Source organism: Oncorhynchus kisutch, linkage group LG3 (assembly GCF_002021735.2).
Source record: "Oncorhynchus kisutch isolate 150728-3 linkage group LG3, Okis_V2, whole genome shotgun sequence".
NCBI lineage: Eukaryota > Metazoa > Chordata > Actinopteri > Salmoniformes > Salmonidae > Oncorhynchus > Oncorhynchus kisutch.
In genome coordinates, this window is record NC_034176.2 from 48,346,940 (window position 1) to 48,367,433 (window position 20,494).

Genomic DNA, 20,494 nt, shown 5'->3' on the forward strand with positions numbered 1-20,494 from the left:
TACATTCAACCACACCTTTGTTTAATCACAAAACCGGAGAGCAACATATGTCTAGTGAAGTCCACAAAACATATTGATTGTAACAAACAGAATTTTCATGCATTAGCCGGATGCTAGGAATTAAATGCTACCGTGACTGGAAAGCTTGTAAATAAATGAGACATTGATATTGAAAAGTAAAAAAATATACCAATATATCAAACAAAAACAAGCATATTCATAGGCAAAAATGTAATTGAATTTGCCCAAAAAACTTCTCAAACTAGTTGAGGTAGTGGAAACTATGTTAAGGATACAATACTTAAGCCACACAAATGCATAGTTTTATATATATATTCATTTTTTAAAAATTTATCTTGCTTGATGATCCTGCTGACAGGCCAAGTGCACTTTGGATGGATGAGAGACTGTTCCTCTTCACCCTGGGTAAATATTGCTGTGATGGTGGATCATGTTGAGGCATGCCACACCAAACAGAAAGGATGACTGTTCACGCTCTAAGGTGAAGTTTCCCCTAAGCAGTGATCTAGGATCAGCTTCCCTCCCCCAAACCTAACCTTAACCATTAGTGGGGAAATGCAAAGAAGACCCAATATCAGCATCTAGGGGCAACTTCACCCTACACTGAGGCTGGGAGGCTGTCAGAGGCCTGGACGCAGCCTGGGGCCTGGCTACTTCTCAAGTAGTGTAGGATCCAGTCTCACAGGTTTGTGGGACACCTCCGCCTGCGCACTCTCCTGGAGACGCCATTTCTCTGGAGCATCTGGCTAAACAGATTAAGACCGAGACTGTATTGTTAACTGATTTCCACTTGTAGCTTATGGATACAATGGAATCTACATGAACTATTAGGGTGGTTCTAAAATAAATGTAAACAGTACCATGGCATATCACAAATTCCTTTACTGATGGATGAATGTAGCTGCTATAAGTGCTATTAGACAAGGGTTCCTTCCCTTTTTGCTCACACTTACACAGCCTTGTTTAAGTGTGGGCTCACAGGAGCTCAGAGAGAGGGAGTCCGAGGTGCAGTTGCCGAGCAGTTGGCCCAGCTTGTCCACTCGTCTGCTCAGCCCCAATAGACTCCCCTCGGTCTGCTGCCTGCGCTGGCTCAGAAACTCTTCCTGAGACCACATGCGTCTGCCCAGCTGAGCCTGGCGAGGACAACAGAACAGTCAGAAACAAATGAAGAATGGCATAGATAGGCCTTCCCTGCCCATCTGTGACCCAGAAACCTAGGCGTATGTCACAGGTCACTACATCACAGGAGAGGCATTTGCACGAAGACATTTAGATTTTTTTATCAAAATGCGTTTTTTGTCTGAAACGCCTTCTGGAACATGTGAACTTTTATGTGCCTTAATAACAAACTTGTATGACATCTGTAAAATAAATGGTTAAATTATGAGCTTTGTTGGTTTAGCCATTAAAAACAAAAACAAAACAGGAACCCCGCTAGCCATGATTGGCCTAACCCTAGATAATGGATGGGCTGGACATGGCGAGAGATGAGTTCGGATTGGTTTGCCATGTAGCACGCTCAAATCAAGTTTTGTCATATACACATGGTTAGCAGATGTTAATGTGAATGTAGCGAAATGCTTGTGCTTCTAGTTCCGACCATGCAGTAATATCTAATAAGAAATCTAACCTAACAATTTCACAACAACTACTTTATACACACAAGTGTAAAGGAATGAATGAGAATATGTACATAAAAATATATGAATGAGAGATGGCCGAATGGCATATAGGCAAGATGCAGTAGATGGTATAGAGTACAGTATATTACATATGAGATGAGTATTGTAGGGTATGTAAACATTATATAAAGTGGCATTGTTTAAAATGACTAGTGATACATTTATTACATACATTTTTTAAATATTAAAGTGGCTAGAGATGAGTCAGTATGTTGGCAGCAGCCACTCAATGTTAGTGATGGTTGTTTAACAGTCTGATGGCCTTGAGATAGAAGCTGTTTTTCAGTCTCTCAGTCCCTGCTTTGATGCATCTGTACTGGCCTCGCATTCTGGATGATAGCGGGGTGAACAGGCAGTGGCTCGGGTGGTTGTTGTCCTTGATTCTCTTTTTGGCCTTCCTGTGACATCAGGTGGTGTAGGTGTCCTGAAGGGCAGGTAGTTTGCCCCCGATGATGCGTTGTGCAGACCTCATTACCCTCTGGAGAGCCTTACGGTTGTGGGTGGAGCAGTTGCCGTACCAGGCGGTGATACAGCCTGACAGGATGCTCTCGATTGTGCATCTATAAAAGTTTGTGGCGCTGCTGTGCCTTCTTCACCACGCTGTCTGTGTGGGTGGACCATTTCAGTTTGTCCATGATGTGTACACCGAGGAACATAACTTTCCACCTTCTCCACTACTGTCCCGTTGATGTGAATAGGGGGCCGCGCCCTCTGCTGCTTCTCTCCATAACATGAGCTGCTCAGTATGTGTAGATAATCCTTTCTACTGTGGATCTTTTTAAAGATATCATGAATAACTGCAAAGGTGTGGCTACTGCTCTCAACAATGCTGCCCTGAATTTAACAGGCACTATCAACAAAGATCAGTGGGAAAAAGTTGTGATGAACTACTTTCTGGAGAGGGATTGTGCGCCACACTGACTCGCTCTGACTCTGAAAATGAATCAGACGATGAGGAAATCCCTGATTTGGATTTTTTTGTATATTGAACGAGACATTGTAGAGTCTTCTGATGACAGTGATGGGGAAGAAACGGCGCTCAATAGTATTGTTGTCGCGGAAGAAGTTGACTGAGTTTTGAAATCCATGAAATTGCCCAGTGGAAGCAGAGTATGATTGCAAATGCGATGGGAGTCGAAAAGAGAACACAGAAGGCTGTTGTATAAAACCCCTGTCTCCAGATTACATGTTCAAACTAATGTCATCCATGACAGAGAGGGAGACGCGTTCATCCACGAATACGGGTAAGAGTCTAGCTACATTTTCAGATATTATACATTTCAAATTTGGTCAGAAAGTCATTTTCATTGCAAGTTCAAGCATACTGTTAGCTAGCAGGCAACATTAGCTGGCTGGCTCGCTAGCTAACGTTACGTGTATGAGCTGTGTATTAATATTAATCTCATCTCAGAAATACATTTTCATTGCTAGTTATAGCCTAATGTTAGCTAGCTAGCTAACATTTAACCAAGTTGGTTAGCTTTAGCTTCCAGCAGATTAATGCATGGTGCATGGTAGTATGGGCTGGGATTATGGGTCTAAACAAAATACTCCACTATGCAAGTAACCATTTCACTGTAGGGTTTACACCTTCTGTATCCTGTGCATGTGACAAAATACATTTTATTTTATTTTATTTGATGTAGTGTGTGTTTACCAGAGACGGTAATGTGAAAAACAACATGACCTGCACCAAAATCAGATTAGGATCTAGGCCAAGGACTAGAGAAAGTGTATTTTTACTACTACTTTCCCCACTTTTAGTCTTAATCGTTGGTTGTTTACTACACTACCTTAATCACTCTATTTAGCACATGGCCTCATATGTAAATTCTTAAAGAGATGGGTGAGGATATGGCTTAAGAGGGTGTGAACGGTGCTGAATGGGGGACGGGACATTAAGTGGGTTACAAGTTTATCAACTTTCAAAGCAGAATTACTTTCCATTGTTGCTCAACTGCAGTGTATGATATACCATTTTCTAGCTCAGTCTCTACTTTAATCTAATGTAAAAAACACCACTTCAAATTTTGCTACATAGGACCAAATTAAAGTGGTGGGTCCCGAGTGGCGCAGTGGTCTTAGGCACTGCATCTCAGAGCAAGAGGCATCACTACAGTCCTTGGTGTATCACATCCGGCCGTGATTGGGAGTCCCATAGGGCGGCGCACAATTGGCCCAGCGTCGTCCGGGTTTGGCCGGGGTAGGCCATCATTGTAAATAAGAATTTGTTCTTAACTGACTTGCCTAGTTAAATAAATTCACGACTTTCTTGGTGATGTGGACACCAAGGAACTTGGAACTCTCGACCGCTCCACTACAGACCTGTCGATGTGAATGGAGGCGTGTTCAGCCTTCCCTTTCCTGTAGGTTAAATAAAATAAAAAACATCTGTCTTGAAATAATGTCTACAGAAATACAACTAGGTTGTCTAGCGGTCTAAGCCACTGCCACCGGATCACATATACTAATGCAACATGGGTTTGAATCTGGCACATCGCTCTTTCAGCACACTCTCCATCTTTCCTCTCTGTCTCTATATCCAATTAAGTTATTAGATTTTTTTCTAAGAACTGTCAAACGAATGAAGAATGACATAGGATAGGACTTCACTACCCATTTGTATGTACAGTGGGGCAAAAAAGTATTTAGTCAGCCACCAATTGTGCAAGTTCTCCCACTTAAAAAGATGAGAGGCCTGTAATATTCATCATAGGTACACTTCAACTATGACAGACAAAATGAGAAAAAAAATCACATTGTAGGATTTTTTATGAATATATTTGCAAATTATAGTGGAAAATAAGTATTTGGTCACCTACAAACAAGCAAGATTTCTGGCTCTCACAGACCTTCTTTAAGAGGCTCCTCTGTCCTCCACTCGTTACCTGTATTAATGGCACCTGTTTGAACTTGTTATCAGTATAAAAGACACCTGTCCACAACCTCAAACAGTCACACTCCAAACTCCACTATGGCCAAGGCCAAAGAGCTGTCAAAGGACACCAGAAACCAAATTGTAGACCTGCACCAGGCTGGGAAGACTGAATCTGCAATAGGTAAGCAGCTTGGTTTGAAGAAATCAACTGTGGGAGCAATTATTAGGAAATGGAAGACATACAAGACCACTGATAATCTCCCTCGATCTGGGGCTCCACGCAAGATCTCACCCCGTGGGGTCAAAATGATCACAAGAACGGTGAGCAAAAATCCCAGAACCACACGGGGGGACCTAGTGAATGACCTGCAGAGAGCTGGGACCAAAGTAACAAAGCCTACCATCAGTAACACACTACGCCGCCAGGGACTCAAATCCTGCAGTGCCAGACGTGTCCACCTGCTTAAGCCAGTACATGTCCAGGCCCGTCTGAAGTTTGCTAGAGAGCATTTGGATGATCCAGAAGAAGATTGGGAGAATGTCATATGGTCAGATGAAACCAAAATTGAACTTTTTGGTAAAAACTCAACTCGTCGTGTTTGGAGGACAAAGAAAGCTGAGTTGCATCCAAATAACATCATACCTACTGTGAAGCATGGGGGTGGAAACATCATGCTTTGGGGCTGTTTTTCTGCAAAGGGACCAGGACGACTGATCCGTATAAAGGAAAGAATGAATGGGGCCATGTATCGTGAGATTTTGAGTGAAAACATCCTTCCATCAGCAAGGGCATTGAAGATGAAACGTGGCTGGGTCTTTCAGCATGACAATGATCCCAAACACACCGCCCGGGCAACGAAGGAGTGGCTTCGTAAGAAGCATTTCAAGGTCCTGGAGTGGCCTAGCCAGTTTCCAGATCTCAACCACATAGAAAATCTTTGGAGGGAGTTGAAAGTCTGTGTTGCCCAGCAACAGCCCCAAAACATCACTGCTCTAGAGGAGATCTGCATGGAGGAATGGGCCAAAATACCAGAAACAGTGTGTGAAAACCTTGTGAAGACTTACAGAAACGTTTGACCTCTGTCATTGCCAACAAAGGGTATATAACAAAGTATTGAGATAAACTTTTGTTATTGACCAAATACTTATTTTCCACCATAATTTGCAAATAAATTCATTAAAAATCCTACAATGTGATTTTCTGGATTTCTTTTCTCATTTTGTCTGTCATAGTTGAAGTGTACCTATGATGAAAATTACAGGCCTCTCTCATCTTTTTAAGTGGGAGAACTTGCACAAGCTGACTAAATACTTTTTTGCCCCACTGTAGCTATCAAGCATCTCAGATTAGGAGTACTGATCTCGGATAAGCTCCCCTACCCCTTGTACAGTATGTCAACGTGTTCATTGTGATCTAAAAGGTTGAACTAATCCTAAATCAGCATGGCTACTCTTGAGACGTTTGATATGGCCCTGATCGAACTTTGGTCCAACATGAGATGAAGCATACTGGAATGTAAAGACACGTTGGGGTAGTAGTACCTTCAGGAGGTCCTCCTGCTGTCGAAGTCTCTCTCTTAGCACCTCTCCCCTCCACTGCTCATCCTGAAGACAGACATGCAGAGAAACACAGACCTGTCATCGCTTCAGAGGAATTTCTAGACTGTACTGTACACCCCATCAATCTAAGGAACACAGGCAAGACCTCTGCCTGCTAGTGATGGTAGAGCAGCGGTTCTGTAATAATCTTTGTTACAAGGTATTTCGCATGAGGTATGATGAAAAGGGAAGTATGTTAAACTCAAATACCAAAAGTTAACCACAGACACAAATCTTGGGCATTGCTCAAAAAAGCTTTGTATACAGACTTGAAGCCTGGTCTCAGATCTGTTTGTGCTCTTGCCTTTGTCAAGCTAAACAATTCCATTAGGTGTTGGCAAGAGCTTGAAATAGACTGGCACCCAGGCTAACAGACTTGTGTGTGCAGCACAAACTAGATATGACAGGGAGAGATGTAAAGTAGCAAAGCTGAGGCATTACAGTAGGATTGCAGGCTAGCCTAGGCACGGCTGGGGTTGAGTAGAGGGGGTAGTTCTCTTTGTGGTCGTCAGTGTCTGAGGAGGAGGGATCTTGGTCAGGCGCGAGGGGCAGCTCTACCATCCCACTGTTCAGCTCTGCCTTGACGTCAGTCTTCAGCCAACGCATGGCTTCCTTGATCTCCCTCAGGCGGCTCTCGCCCCCCTCTTGACTGCGCAGCTGAGGGACACAACAGATTACATAACAGAATGCAACTTCATACTATGTACTGAAAGTCCTCCGGGCGCATGGGTAAGACAAAATATTTAAGTGTCTCTGAATGGGGTATGGTAACAGGTGCATCGGTTTGAGTGTGTCAAGAACTGCAATGTTGCTGGGTTTTCATGCTCAACAGTTTCCAGTGTGTATCAATAATGTGTTCCTAATGTTTTGTACACTGTCTACATTTGAAGGTCTAACTCTGTAACTAACTCCAACTCTGTAGTTTAGATGGACAGAACATTGTCTCTGAGGCCCATCATCTCCTTGGACACCGTGTCGAGCTCCTTCTGCAGGCCTCTGGACTTCTGGTTGTTGTCCTGTGCAGCCTGCACTACCATGGCCAGCTCCCAGCCATTCAGGACATGCATATCAAGCGGTGTCTGAGGAAGGCCCGAAACATTTCCCAAAACTCCAGCCACCCCTTCTATAGACTTTTCTCTCTGCTTCCTTCCGGCAGGCGGTACCAGAGTATCAGGTCTCGGACCAACAGGCTCCGAGACCGTTTCTACCCCCAAGCAATGAGACTTTTAAACAGCTAGATAATAGCTGCCCACCCCCACCTAGGTCTCTACCCACACACACACACAATACCACTTATGCTGCTGCTATATTGTTTAATATTATTATTATTTATCCTGTTACCAGTCACTTTCTCCTAATCCCTGCAAATTTGCCACTCAGATTGCCTAAATATGTCAACAGAGACTATGGGCGACACATTTCATTCTTCTTAATCTCGGAAACGAAGAATTGAAATTGCTTCAGATGCTCGATTAGGTTCTGGGGGAAGATGTAGGAGAAAAGATACTAACGAGACTAGCGAAGTCTCCAACCCCCTGAACGGAAACTCACAGCCAACGCATGGGCCAACTGTCCCCTCCCCTTCTGAAAATTAGAAAGATGCGAAATCGTTATTTTTCCAATGATCATTGATGAAAAAAATGTGCACCGGAACAGAGTTCCAAATGAGTTCCTCCTTAGTCGTCACAACCCACAGTCTGATGACAGACGCTACGATACCATCCGGTTAAAATGGTACAGCAATGAAACATACGTAGATATCGAAATGGCTACTGGCGAAAAGCCAGTAGCCATCCATAGATATCCCTCCTTACCATCTATCCATCCATCCCTATGACCCACCTGCTCTGTCTCCTTTGGTTTCTCTTGGTGGGCGTGCTCGCAGCTCTTCTGGGCCTGCAGCCTGCTCTCGGCACTCCTCCTCTCCTCCTGCATACACTGCACCTCCGCCCGACACGCCCCCAGCTCCTCCTGCAGCGTAAGCAGCTCCTCAGCCCGCTCCTGTAGCTGGGCCTCCCTCTCACACAGCTCCTGCCCTGGGATCACATTCACACATAAACACAGTCATGTAACAAACCTGCTTCAGGTGTGGATGGATAAACCAGGCAGGCAAAAACCAGCAAACACTGCGGTGAATATTGGTGATATGATAGGAGCAAATGATGAAAGATAGTGTATTGAGATCAGACCGGAGTTCAAATAGTATTTGCTTTCTTTCAAATACAGTACCAGTCAAAAGTTTGGACACACCTACTCATTCAAGGGTTTTTCTGTATTTTCTACATTATAGAATAATAGTGAAGACATCCAAAGTATGAATAACACATATGGAATTATGTATTAAACAAACAAAAAAGTGTTAAACAAATTCTTCAAAGTAGCCACCCTTTGCACACTCTTGACATTCTCTCAACCAGCTTCATGAGGAATGCTTTTCCAGCAGTCTTGAAGGAGTTCCAACATATGCTGAGCACTTGTTGGCTGCTTTTCCTTCACTCCGCGGTCCAACTTATCCCAATTGGGTTGAGGTCGGGTAATTGTTGAAGCCAGATCATCTGATGCAGCACGCCATCACTCTCCTTGATCAAATAGCCATTACACAGCCTGGAGGTGTGTTTGGGTCATTGTCCTGTTGAAAAATAAATGATAGTCCCACTAAGAGCAAACCAGATAGGATGGCGTATCGCTGCAGAATCCCGTGGTAGCCATGCTGGTTAAGTGTGCCATGAATTCGAAATAAATCACTGACAGAGTCACCTGCAAAGCACCCCCACACCATCACACCTCCTCCTCCATGCTTCACTATGGGAACCACACATGCGGAGATCATCCATTCACCTGCTCTGCGTCTCACGACGGTTGCAACCAAAAATCTTAAATTTGGACTAATTTCCAAAGGACAGATTTCCACCGGTCTAATGTCCATTGCTCGTGTTTCTCTGCCCAAGCAAGTCTCTTCTTCTTATTAGTGTCCTATAGTAGTGGTTTCTTTGCAGCAATTCTACCATGAAGGCCTGATTCACACAGTCTCCTCTGAACAGTTGATGGTGAGATGTGCCTGTTACTTGAACTCTGGGAAGCATTTATTTGAGCTGCAATCTGAGGTGCAGTTAACTCTAATGAGCTTATCCTCTGCAGCAGAAGTAATTCTGGGTCTTCCTTTCCTGTGGCAGTCCTCATTAGAGCCAGTTTCATCATAGCCCTTGATGGTTTTTGCAACTGCACTTTTACTCATTGACCTTCATGTCTTAAAGTAATAATGGACTGTCGTTTCTCTGCTTATTTGACCTGTTTTTGCCATAATATGGAATTTTACTAAATAGGGCTATCTTCTGTAAACCACCCCTACCTTGTCACAACACAATTGATTGACTCAAACGCACTAAGAAGAAAATACATTCTACAAATGAACTTTTAAAAAGGCACACCTGTTAATTTAAATGCATGGTTGAGAGAATGCCAAGAGCGTGCAAAGCTGTCATCAAGGCAAAGGGTAGCTACTTAAAATAATCAAAATACTGTATGTATTTCAAACACTTTGGAGCATTTGATTGAGCCTGCGTGTAGCGTCAGATGGGCAGGCTTTGTACTTTGGGGACTATAACATTGGTTCCATGGTGCCAGGTAAGCTCAATCAAGCGCCTTTAAAGTATTTGAAAGAAAACAAATATTATTTTAACCCTGGTTGAGAGCGAGAGTACAGCGATAGTGAGCAAATAAGGAGTCTAAGTGTAATAGGAAGTTTACATACACCTTAGACAAATACATTTAAACTCAGTTTTTCACAATTCCTAACATTTGATCAGAGTAAAAATGCCTGGTCTTAGGATCACCGCTTTGTTTTAAGAATGTGAAATGTCAGAATAATAGTAGAGAAAAGTATTTATTTCAGCTTTTATTTATTTCATCACATTCCCAGTGGGTCAGAAGTTTACATACACTATTAGTATTTGGTAGCATTGCCTTTAAATTGTTCAACTTGGGTCAAACGTTTCGAGTAGCCTGCCACAAAATTCCCACAATAAGTTGGGTGAACTTTAGCCCATTCCTCTTGACAGAGCTGGTGTAACAGACAGGTTTGTAGGCCTCCTTGCTCGCACACGCCTTTTCAGTTCTGCCCACACATTTTCTTTAGGATTGAGGTCAGGGCTTTGTGATGGCCACTCCAATACCTTGACTTTGGTGTCCTTAAGCCATTTTGCCACAACTTTGGAAGTATGCTTGGGGTCATTGTCCATTTGGAAGACCCAATTGCGCACAAGCTTTAACTTCCTGACTGATGTCTTGAGATGTTGCTTCAATATATATACACACAATTTTCTTTCCTCATGATGTCATTTATTTTGTGAAGTGCACCAGTCCCTCCTGCAGCAAAGCACACCCCCCACAACATGATGCTGCCATCCCTGTGCTTCACGGTTGGGATGGTGTTCTTCGGCTTGCAAGCCTCGCCCTATTTCCTCCAAACATAACAATGGTCATTATGGCCAAACAGTTCTATTTTTGTTTCATCAGACCAGAGGACTTGTGTAATGCACAAAGTAAACCGACTTTCCAAAACTATAATTTGTTAACAAGAAACTTGTGGAGTGGTTGAAAAATGAGTTTTAATGACTCCAACCTAAGTGTATGTAAACTTCTGACTTCAACTGTAAGTAGTATAAGTTATTTTCTGCTTACCAAGCAGAGGCACGTGCTCTTGCAGGACGGCACACTGCCTGTGGTCCCTGGTCACTACTCGCCAGCTCCTGTCCTCCATGTCGGCCACTGCAGTGTTGACCTGCTCCAGTCTGAGTGTGTGCTGGGCCAGAGAGCTCTCCTCAACCTGGCTCTGGGCCTGCAGTTCCTGGAGCCTCTGCCGCTGCCTCTCCTCACGCTCTTTGGCCTCACATTGCAGCCCCCGCTCACACTACACACACACAGAAATAACTGCTTCCTCCATTGCACTTAAGCAGAGTTTTAGGTTTGAAATGTTGTGAACCAATACAGCTATGGAGCCATTGAGTATACAGTTGTGGCCAAAAGTTTTGAGAATGACAAATATTAATTTCCACAGTTTGCTGCTTCAGTGTCTTTAGATTTTTTTTGTCAGATGTTACTATGGAATACTGAAGTATAATTACAAGCAAGTGTGCCAAAGGCTTTTATTGACAATTACATGAAGTTGATGCAAAGAGTCAATATTTGCAGTGTTGACCCGTCTTTTTCAAGACCTCTGCAATCCGCCCTGGCATGCTTTCAATTAACTTTCGGCACATTCTTGCATAATCAATGCTTAGAGTTTGTCAGTATTTGTGGGTTTTTGTTTGTCCACCTGCCTCTTGAGGATTGACCACAAGTTCTGAATGGGATTAAGGTCTGGGGAGTTTCCTGGCCATGGACCCAAAATATCAATGTTTTGTTCCTCGAGCCACTTAGTTATCACTTTTGCCTTATGGCAAGGTGCTCCATCATGCTGGAAAAGGCATTGTTTTTCACCAAACTGTTCCTGGAGGGTTGGGAGAAGTTGCACTCGGAGTATGTGTTGGTACCATTCTTTATTCACGGCTGTGTTCTTAGGCAAAATTGTGAGTGAGCCCACTCACTTGGCTGAGAAGCAACCCCACACATGAATGGTCTCAGGATGCTTTACTGTTGGCATGACACAGGACTGATGGTAGCGCTCACCTTGTCTTCTCCAGACAAGCTTTTTTCCAGAAGCCCCAAACAATCGGAAAGGGGATTCATAAGAGAAAATGACTTTCCCCCAGTCCGTCAGCAGTCCAATCCCTGTACCGTTTGCAGAATATCAGTCTGTCCCTGATGTTTTTCCTGGAGAGAAGTGGCTTCTTTGCTGTCCTTCTTGACACCTGGCTATCCTCAAAGTCTTTGCCTCACTGTGCGTGCAGATGCACTCACACCTGCCTGCTGCCATTCCTGAGCAAGCTCTGTACTGGTGGTGCCCGGATCCCGCAGCTGAATCAACTTTAGGAGACGGTCCTGGTGCCTCCTTGGGTGCCCTGAAGCCTTCTTCACAACAATTGAACCGCTCTCCTTGAAGTTCTTGATTTAGGTGCAATCTTACTGGCAGTAATATCCTTGCCTGTTGAGCCCTTTTTGTGCAAAGCAATGATGACGGCACGTGTTTCCTTGCAGGTAACCATGGTTGACAGAGGAATAATAATTGATTCCAAGCACCACCCTCCTTTTGAAGCTTCCAGTCTGTTATTCAAACTCAATCAGCATGACAGAGTGATCTCCAGCATTGTCCTCGTCAACACTCACACCTGTGTTAACGAGAGAATCGCTGACATGATGTCAGCTGGTCCTTTTGTGGCAGGGCTGAAATGCAGTGGATTTTTTTGGGGGGGGATTCAGTTTATTTGCATGGCAAAGAGGGACTTTGCAATTAATTGCAATTCATCTGATCACTCTTCATAACATTCTGGAGTATATACAAATTGCCATCATACAAACTGAGCCAACAGACTTTGAAAATTAATATTTGTGTCATTCTCAAAACTTTTGGCCACATCTGTACAGGCTTATTTCACTATGGCTGCGCCTAAAAAAGTGCACTGTTTTTGACCACAGTAATGCACTATATAGGGAAACGGGTACTATTTCAGACTACGACTTATTGGCAACAGTGTATGGTGTCTAAATCTTGCCCTGTCATGTTACTTGTAGTTGAGTCTGCCTCTCAGCCAGGTCCGTGTGCAGCTCCATCAGCCGGTGCTCCAGCTGCTCAGCTCTTCGTTCATCCTCCTCCAGCTGCTTCCTCGCCTGCTGCTCCTCCCGCGCCACACTGTCCCGGACCATGACCAACACTCGCACCTCCTCCTCCAGCATCTCTAATTGCCGTTTTTGCTTTTCCACCTGCTCCTTTTGACCACTGAAGATCTCAGACTCCCGGTATAGCTGTTGCTGAGTGGCTGCCGTGTCTCGTTCCATCTTCTGCCTGAAGGATAAGATGAGATGATTTTGCTTCTGGCTCGTGTGCATATATTAAAACATATCATCAAGCATAGACAAAGGACATATCTTCTAGAAAATTAAAGACAAATACCATAATAGAAAAAGTGCAGTTTGAGTGATTCAGACCTGTGTGTGTGAGCCTGTCTCTGCTCCTGTCTCAGCTGGCCCAGCTCTGCATGCAGCCTGTTCAGCTCAGCCTCAGCCACCCGCGCCCCGTCCTCCGCTGCCTCCAAACACCGGTCGGCGTGTGTCCGTCTGGCCTCCAGGTTCCGGCATTGCTCCTCCAGCCTGTTCCTCTCCCTGGCGGCCTCCTCCGCTTGCTCCCGGACTCCCTGCGCCTCCTCTCTCAGCTCCGTCCGGTCCTGCTCCGCCAGCCTCATCTGGCGCTCGCCCTCAGACTTCTGGCGCAATGCCTCCTGCTGCAGCACCTGCAGCTCCACGCGCACCTGGGGGAAAACACAGAGAGACATAAAATACACACACAAAAAACAAGTAAACACCCTCTTGTCTCTGAACACATTAAATGGCACTATTTCGGAAAAGAGCCCTATGAGCCCTGGTCAAACATAGCGCACTAAATACGGATAATAATATAACATTTTGGTCATCTCAGTCCATTTGAATCAACAAATCACAGCACATACAGTGTTGGCTCTAGCTTGGCTCTAGTGATGTACTGGGCCATACGCACTACCCTCTCTAGCGCCTTGCGGTCGGACACTGACTTTTCCCACATTTTGTTACAAATATTTTTTAGCTCCTCATCGATACCCCATAATGACAAAGCAAAAACAGGTTTTTAGAAATGTTTGCAAATTCATAAAAAATTAAAAACGGAAATATCACATTTACATAAGTATTCAGACCCTTCACCCAGTACATTGTTGAAGCACCTTTGGCAGTGATTATAATTTCGAGTCTTCTTGGGTATGACGCTACAAGCTTGGCACACCTGTATTTGGAGAGTTTCTCCCATTCTTCTCTGCAGGTACTCTCAAGCTCTGTCAGGTTCGACGGGGAGCGTCGCTGCACAGCTATTTTCAGGTCTCCAGAGATGTTCGATCGGGTTCGAGGACATTGAGACTTATCCCAAAGCCACTCCTGCGTTGTCTTGGCTGTGTCCTCAGGGTCATTGTCCTATTGGAAGGTCCTGAGCTCTCTGGAGCAGGTTTTCATCAATGATCTCTCTGCACCTTCCTCCTTTCATCTTTCCCTCAATCCTGACTAGTCACCCAGTCTCGTCCACTGAAAAACATACCCACAGCATGATGCTGCCACCACCACGCTTCACCGTAGGGATGGTGCCCGGTTTCCTCCATACACAACGCTTGGCATTCAGGCCAAAGAGTTCATTCTTGGTTTCATCAGACCAGAGAATCTTGTTTCCTATGGTCTAGTCCTTTAGGTGCCTTTTGGCAAACTCCAAGTGGGCTGTCGTGTGCCTTTTACTGATGAGTGGCTTCTGTCTGGCCGCTACCTGGTTGAGTGCTGCAGAGATGGTTGTCCTTCTGGAAGGTACTCAAATAAAATCAAATGTTATTTGTCACATGCTCCTAATACAACAACAGGTAGCCCTGTTATTTACTAAATAAACAAAAGTAAAAAATAATAGCAAATAGTCAATGCAAATAGTCCGGGTAACCATTTGATTAACTGTTCAGTCTTATGGCTTGGGGGTAGAAGCTGTTAAGATGCCTTTTGGACCTACAGTACCATTCAACAGTTTGCGGCCACTCAGAAAAGCACATTTTTTGTCCATTAAAATAACATCAAATTTATCAGAAATGCAGTGTAGACATTGTTAATGCTGTAAATTACTATTGTAGCTGGCCACCCCTACCAGCCTGGTTCCTCTCTAGGTTTCTTCCTAGGTTCTGGCCTTTCTAGGGAGTTTTTCCTAGCCACCGTGCTTCTACACCTGCATTGCTTGCTGTTTGGGGTTTTAGGCTGGGCTTCTGGGCTTTATAAATAAATTTGATTTGAAACGGGGGATCTTAAATGGAATATATACATAGAAAATGGCCAGAAACAAATACTTTTCTTCTGGAACTCGTCAGTCTATTCTTGTTCTGAGAAATGAAGGCTATTCCATGTGAGAAATTGCCAAGAAAATAAGATCTCCTACAACGCTGTGTACTACTCCCTTCACAGAACATCGCAAACTGTCTCTAAACAGGATAGAAAAAGGAGTGGGAGTCCCCGGGACACAACTGAGCAAGAAGACATAAGTACATAAGTGTTTGGTTTGAGAAACGGACGCCTCAAAAGTCCTCAACTGGCAGCTTCATGAAATAGTACCCGCAAAACACCAGTCTCAACGTCAACAGTGAAGAGGTGACTCCAGGATGCTGGCCTTCTAGGCAGAGTTGCAAAGAAAAAGCCATATCTCAGACTGGCCAATAAAAATAAAAGATTAAGATGGGCAAAAGAACACAGACACTGGACAGAGGAAGATTGGAAAAAAGTGTTATGGACAGAGGAATTTAAGTTTGAGGTGTTTGGATCACAAAGAAGAACATTTGTGAGATGCAGAAAAATGAAGATGCTGGAGCAGTGCCATCTGTCAAGCATGGTGGAGGCAATGTGATGGTCTGGGGGTGCTTTGGAGGCGGTAAAGTGGGAGATTTGTACAGGGTAAAAGGGATCTTGAAGAAAGAAGGCTATCACTCCATTTTGCAACGCCATGCCATACCCTGTGGATGCCGCTTAAATGGAGCCAATTTCCTCCTACAACAGGACAATGACCCAAAGCACAGCTCCAAACTATGCAATAACTATTTAGGGAAGAAGCAGTCAGCTGGTATGTCTATAATGGAGTGGCCAGCACAGTCACCGGATCTCAACCCTATTGAGCTGTTGTGGGAGCAGCTTGACCGTAAGGTACGTAAGAAGTGCCCATCAAGCCAATCCAACTTGTGGGAGATGCTTTGGGAAGCATGGGGTGAAATCTCTTCAGATCACCTCAACAAATTGACAACTGGAATGCCAAAGGTCTGCAAGGCTGTAATTGCTGCAAATGGAGGATTCTTTGACAAAAGCAAAGTTTGAAGGACACAATTATTATTTCAATATTTTTATTTATTTATGACCTTGTCAACATCTTGACTATATTTCCTATTCTTTTGTAACTCATTTCATGTATGCTTTCATGGAAAAAAGGACATTTCTAAGTGATCCCAAACTTTGAACGGTGTGTACATTTGGTGCTGCGGTACTGCTTTCCGCACGGTAGCAGAGAGAACAGACTATGACTAGGATGGCTGGAGTCTTTGCCAATTTTATGGCCTGGTCACCGCCTGGAATTAAGAGGTCCTAGATGGCAGGAAGCTTGGCTCTAGTGATGTACTGGGCCGTACGCACTACCCTCTCTAGCGCCTTGCGGTCGGAGACCGAGCTATTGCCATACCGGGGGGTGATGCAACCAGTCACGAAACTCTCGATGGTGCAGCTGTAGAAAGTTTTGAGGATCTGAAGACCCACGCCAAATCTTTTCAGTCTCCTAAGGGGGAAAAGGCATTGTCGTGTCCTCTTCACAACCTTCTTGGTGAGTTTGGACAATGATAAATTGTTGGTGATGTATACACCAAGGAACTTGAAGCTCTCAACCTGCTCCACTACAGCTCCGTCGATGACAACGAGGGCGGGCTCGGCCCTCCTTTTCCTGTTGTCCACGATCATCTCGTTTGTCTTGATCATGTTGACGGAGAGGTTGTTGTCCTGACACCCCACTGCCACTCCTCCTTATAGTCTCATCGTGGTTGGTGATCAGGCCTACCACAGTGGTGTCGTCGGCAAACTAGGTGGTGTTGGAGTCGTGCTTGGCCACGCAGTCATGGGTGAACAGGGAGTACAGGTGGGGACTGAGCAGTTTCATCTGTGGGATATGTTGGGTTGGTATGCAAATTGGAGTGGGTCCAGGGTTTCTGGGATGATGATGTTGATGTGAGCCATGACCAGCCTTTCTAAGCACTTCATGGATGCAGACGTGAGTGCTATGGGCCGGTAGTCATTTAGGCAGGTTACATAACACAGGTTACACAGTGTTCTTGGGCACATGGACTATGGTGGTCTGCTTGAAACATGTAGGTATTACAGACTCGGCCAGGGACATGCCTAAAATGGCAGTGAAGGCACTTGCCAGTTGGTCAGCGCATGCTCGGAGTACACGTCCTGGTAATCCGTCTGGCCCTGCGGCCTTGTGAATGTTGACCTGTTTAAAGGTCTTACTCACGTCGGCTATGGCGAGCGTGATCACAGTCGTCCGGAACAGCTGGTGCTCTCATGCATGTTTCAGTGTTGCTTGCCTTGAAGCGCGCATAGAAGTCGTTTAGCCCGTCTGCAAGGCTTGTGTCACTGGTCATCTCGCGGCTGGGCATCTCTTTGTAGTCCGTAATAGTTTGCAAGCCCTGCAGATCCGGTGTAGTAGGACTCAATCTTAGTCCTGTATTTACCCTTTGTATGTTTGATGGTTCGTCTGAGGGCATAGAGGGATGTCTTTTAAGTGTCTGGGTTAGAGTCCCGCTCCTTGATAGCAGCAGCTCTACCCTTTAGCTCACTCTGGATGTTGTCTGTGAACCATGGCGTGTACGTACGGTCACTGTGGGGACAACATCATTGATGCACTTATTGATGAAGCCGGTGGTATTGTCCTCAATGTCATTGGAGGAATCCCAGAACATATTCCAGCCTGTGCAAGCAAACAGTCCTGTAGCTTAGCATCTGCGTCATCTGACAACTTCCGTATTGAATGAGTCACTGGTACTTCCTGCTTTAGTTTTTGCTTTGAAGCAGGGATCAGGAGGAAAGAATTATGGTCAGATTTGCCAAATGGAGGGCGAGAGAGAGCTATGTATGCCTCTCTGTGTGTGGAGTAAAGGTGGTCTAGAGTTTTTTTTCTCCACTGGTTGCACATGTAACATGCTGGTAGAAATGCATTAAAGTCCCCCGTCACTAGCAGCACCGCCCATGATTTTCTTGTTTGCTTATGGCTTTATACAGCTCATTGAGCGCGTCCCCTGCGTCCCCTGTATCGGCGTCTTCTCTTCATGCGAATGACGGGGATTTGGGCCTGGTCTGGTATCTCAAATAAATCCTTTGCGTCCGACTCGTTAAGGAAAAAAAATCTTTGTCCAGTTCGAGGTGAGTAATCGCTGTTCTGATAGCCAGAAGCTCTTTTCAGTCATAAGAGACGGTGGCCGAAACATTCTGTACAAAATAAGTTAAACAATGCGAAAAAACACAAAATAGCACAATTGCTTAGGAGCCCATAAAACGGCAAACATCTCCTCCTACGCCATTATATATCTCCCATCTCCACAGAGGAATACTGGAGTTCTGTCAGAGTGACCAACGGGTTCTTAGTCACCTCCCTGACCAAGGCCCTTCTCCCCCAATTGTTCAGTTTGGCCGGGCGGCCAGCTCTAGAAAGGGTATTGGTGGTTCCAAACTTCTTCCATTTAAGAATGATGGGGACCTTCAATGCTGCAGACATTTTTTGGTACCCTTCCCCAGATCTGTGCCTCGACACAATCCTGTCTTGGCTTGGTTTTTACTCTGAAGTGCACTCTCAACTGTGGGACAGGTATGTGCCTTTCCAAATCATGTCCAATCAATAAAATTTACCGCAGGTGGACTCCAAACAAACTGTAGAAACATCTCAAGGATGATCAATGGAAACAGGAAACAGGAAACAGGAAATTTCGAATCTCATAGCAAAGGGTTCTCAAAGTAAAAGACTTATGTACATAAGGTAATTTTTTGGGGGGGTCATTATGGGGTATCATGTGTAGATCGATGAGTGAAAAAAGTATTTATCCATTTTAGAATAAAGCTGTAACGTAACAAAATGTGGAAAAAGGGAAGGGGTCTGAATACTTTCCGATTGCACTGTATTGATGGGTGCACTTCCTGCTTTTACTTCCTGCTTTGCTCCTTTGGGTACACTCACAATGGCCGCCAGTCCACCCATTATAGCATAATTGACTTGAATGAGGATGCCCATTCTATAGCAGCACATGCAGTCAAGAGCGGAGGAAAATGTGCACCAAATCATTTTTACTATTCAAACTGTCACAGCCCTCAATAAGGTGCCATTTGAGATCCAGTCAGCGTTATAAGTGACCTCTGACCTGCTGCAGGCTCTCCTGACTCCTCTCCAGCTGGTCCAGGTGCTGGTCGTGCTGCAGCTTCACCGCCTGCAGCTCCTGGCCCGTCACCTGCAACATCTCCAGAACGTGCTTCAGCTCTGCACATACACACACACACACACACAGCCAGGCACATACACGTGTGCAAGCACAAACACACACAATGACACACACAGTCATCAAACTGCACAACTCTATAAGGTTACTACTATGTAGTAATACATAAGCATTGAAGTGCAGAGTAACCTCACGGTTCATGGTCTTATGCCATGTCCACACTTTCTGATTCTTGGGCTGCACTTGCTTTCCCGCTGTAACCACACTCAGCGGCAGATCTTGCACTAATAATAATTTAATAATTTTGGACATAGTTTTACTCTTCTGTACTGTTCATATAGTTATTGGGATGTCTGTACCTTGCTATCATTAGGCTTTTGGGCGTAGCCTGAGTGCCAGTCTCTTTGTGCCATCACGCCAACTCCTTGTCACTTATTGCCATGCCAAACATATTTCGCTTTACAATTATCAATGGAGTTAGCAAGAGCACAAACAGATCTGGGACCAGGCTATTTAGGGTCTGGGCCTTGAGCAAAACCCTCTGACCGTGTCAATCTAACAGCATTGTAGAACTACGTGAGTTAGCTGTGTGTGACTCATGCTAGGGTTGGTTACCTGCTTTGTGCTTGTTGATCTGTAAGTGGACATTTTGTAGGATCTCCTCCTCCTGACCTCCCTGCTGTTTGAGTGCAGCCACGCTAGCCCTCCTCTCAGTCAGCTGTGCCTCCAGCTCACCCTTCTGGACATGGAGCGCCTCTACATCCCCACGCAGCACCTACATCCACACACACACAGTTACATAAAATTACTTTGTAACTACTAATTGGTCATTGGCACATTATTGATACAAACAGGTCTATGTGAAGCTGCAGCACGACCAGCGCCTGGACCAACTGGAGAGGAGTCAGGAGAGCCTGCAGCAGGTCAGAGGTCACTCATAACGCTGACTGGATCTGTTTGTATCACTAAAAGTGGCAGTAATAAAGCCTCTCTTGAAAAAGCCAAATTGTGACCCAGAAAATATAAAAAACTATCGGCCTATATCGAATCTTCCAATTCCCCTCAAAAAATTTTGAAAAAGCTTTAAACTCACTGCCTTCCTGAAGACAACACAAAACAATTTATACGAAATACTTCAAGGTGTGTGAAGGTGG

The 20,494-nt window shown here is 44.7% G+C and overlaps 1 protein-coding gene across 5 annotated transcripts in view; it reads right to left on the reverse strand.

Annotated features, from left to right (window-relative positions):
• The window catches only part of cntrl (centriolin), a 118,722-nt gene continuing 98,228 nt past the window's right edge, over positions 1–20,494 (reverse strand). For all 5 annotated transcript variants that reach the window (XM_031807495.1, XM_031807487.1, XM_031807478.1 and 2 more), the window contains 10 exons: positions 19,956–20,115; positions 19,266–19,381; positions 13,264–13,583; positions 12,844–13,120; positions 10,861–11,089; positions 8,023–8,216; positions 6,622–6,837; positions 6,124–6,186; positions 975–1,154; positions 1–767 (listed from right to left, as the gene is read on the reverse strand). In XM_031807495.1, coding sequence (XP_031663355.1) covers positions 672–767; positions 975–1,154; positions 6,124–6,186; positions 6,622–6,837; positions 8,023–8,216; positions 10,861–11,089; positions 12,844–13,120; positions 13,264–13,583; positions 19,266–19,381; positions 19,956–20,115 — 1,851 coding nt within the window. In that variant the 3' untranslated portion in view covers positions 1–671. The remainder of the gene's footprint in view (positions 768–974; positions 1,155–6,123; positions 6,187–6,621; positions 6,838–8,022; positions 8,217–10,860; positions 11,090–12,843; positions 13,121–13,263; positions 13,584–19,265; positions 19,382–19,955; positions 20,116–20,494) is intronic.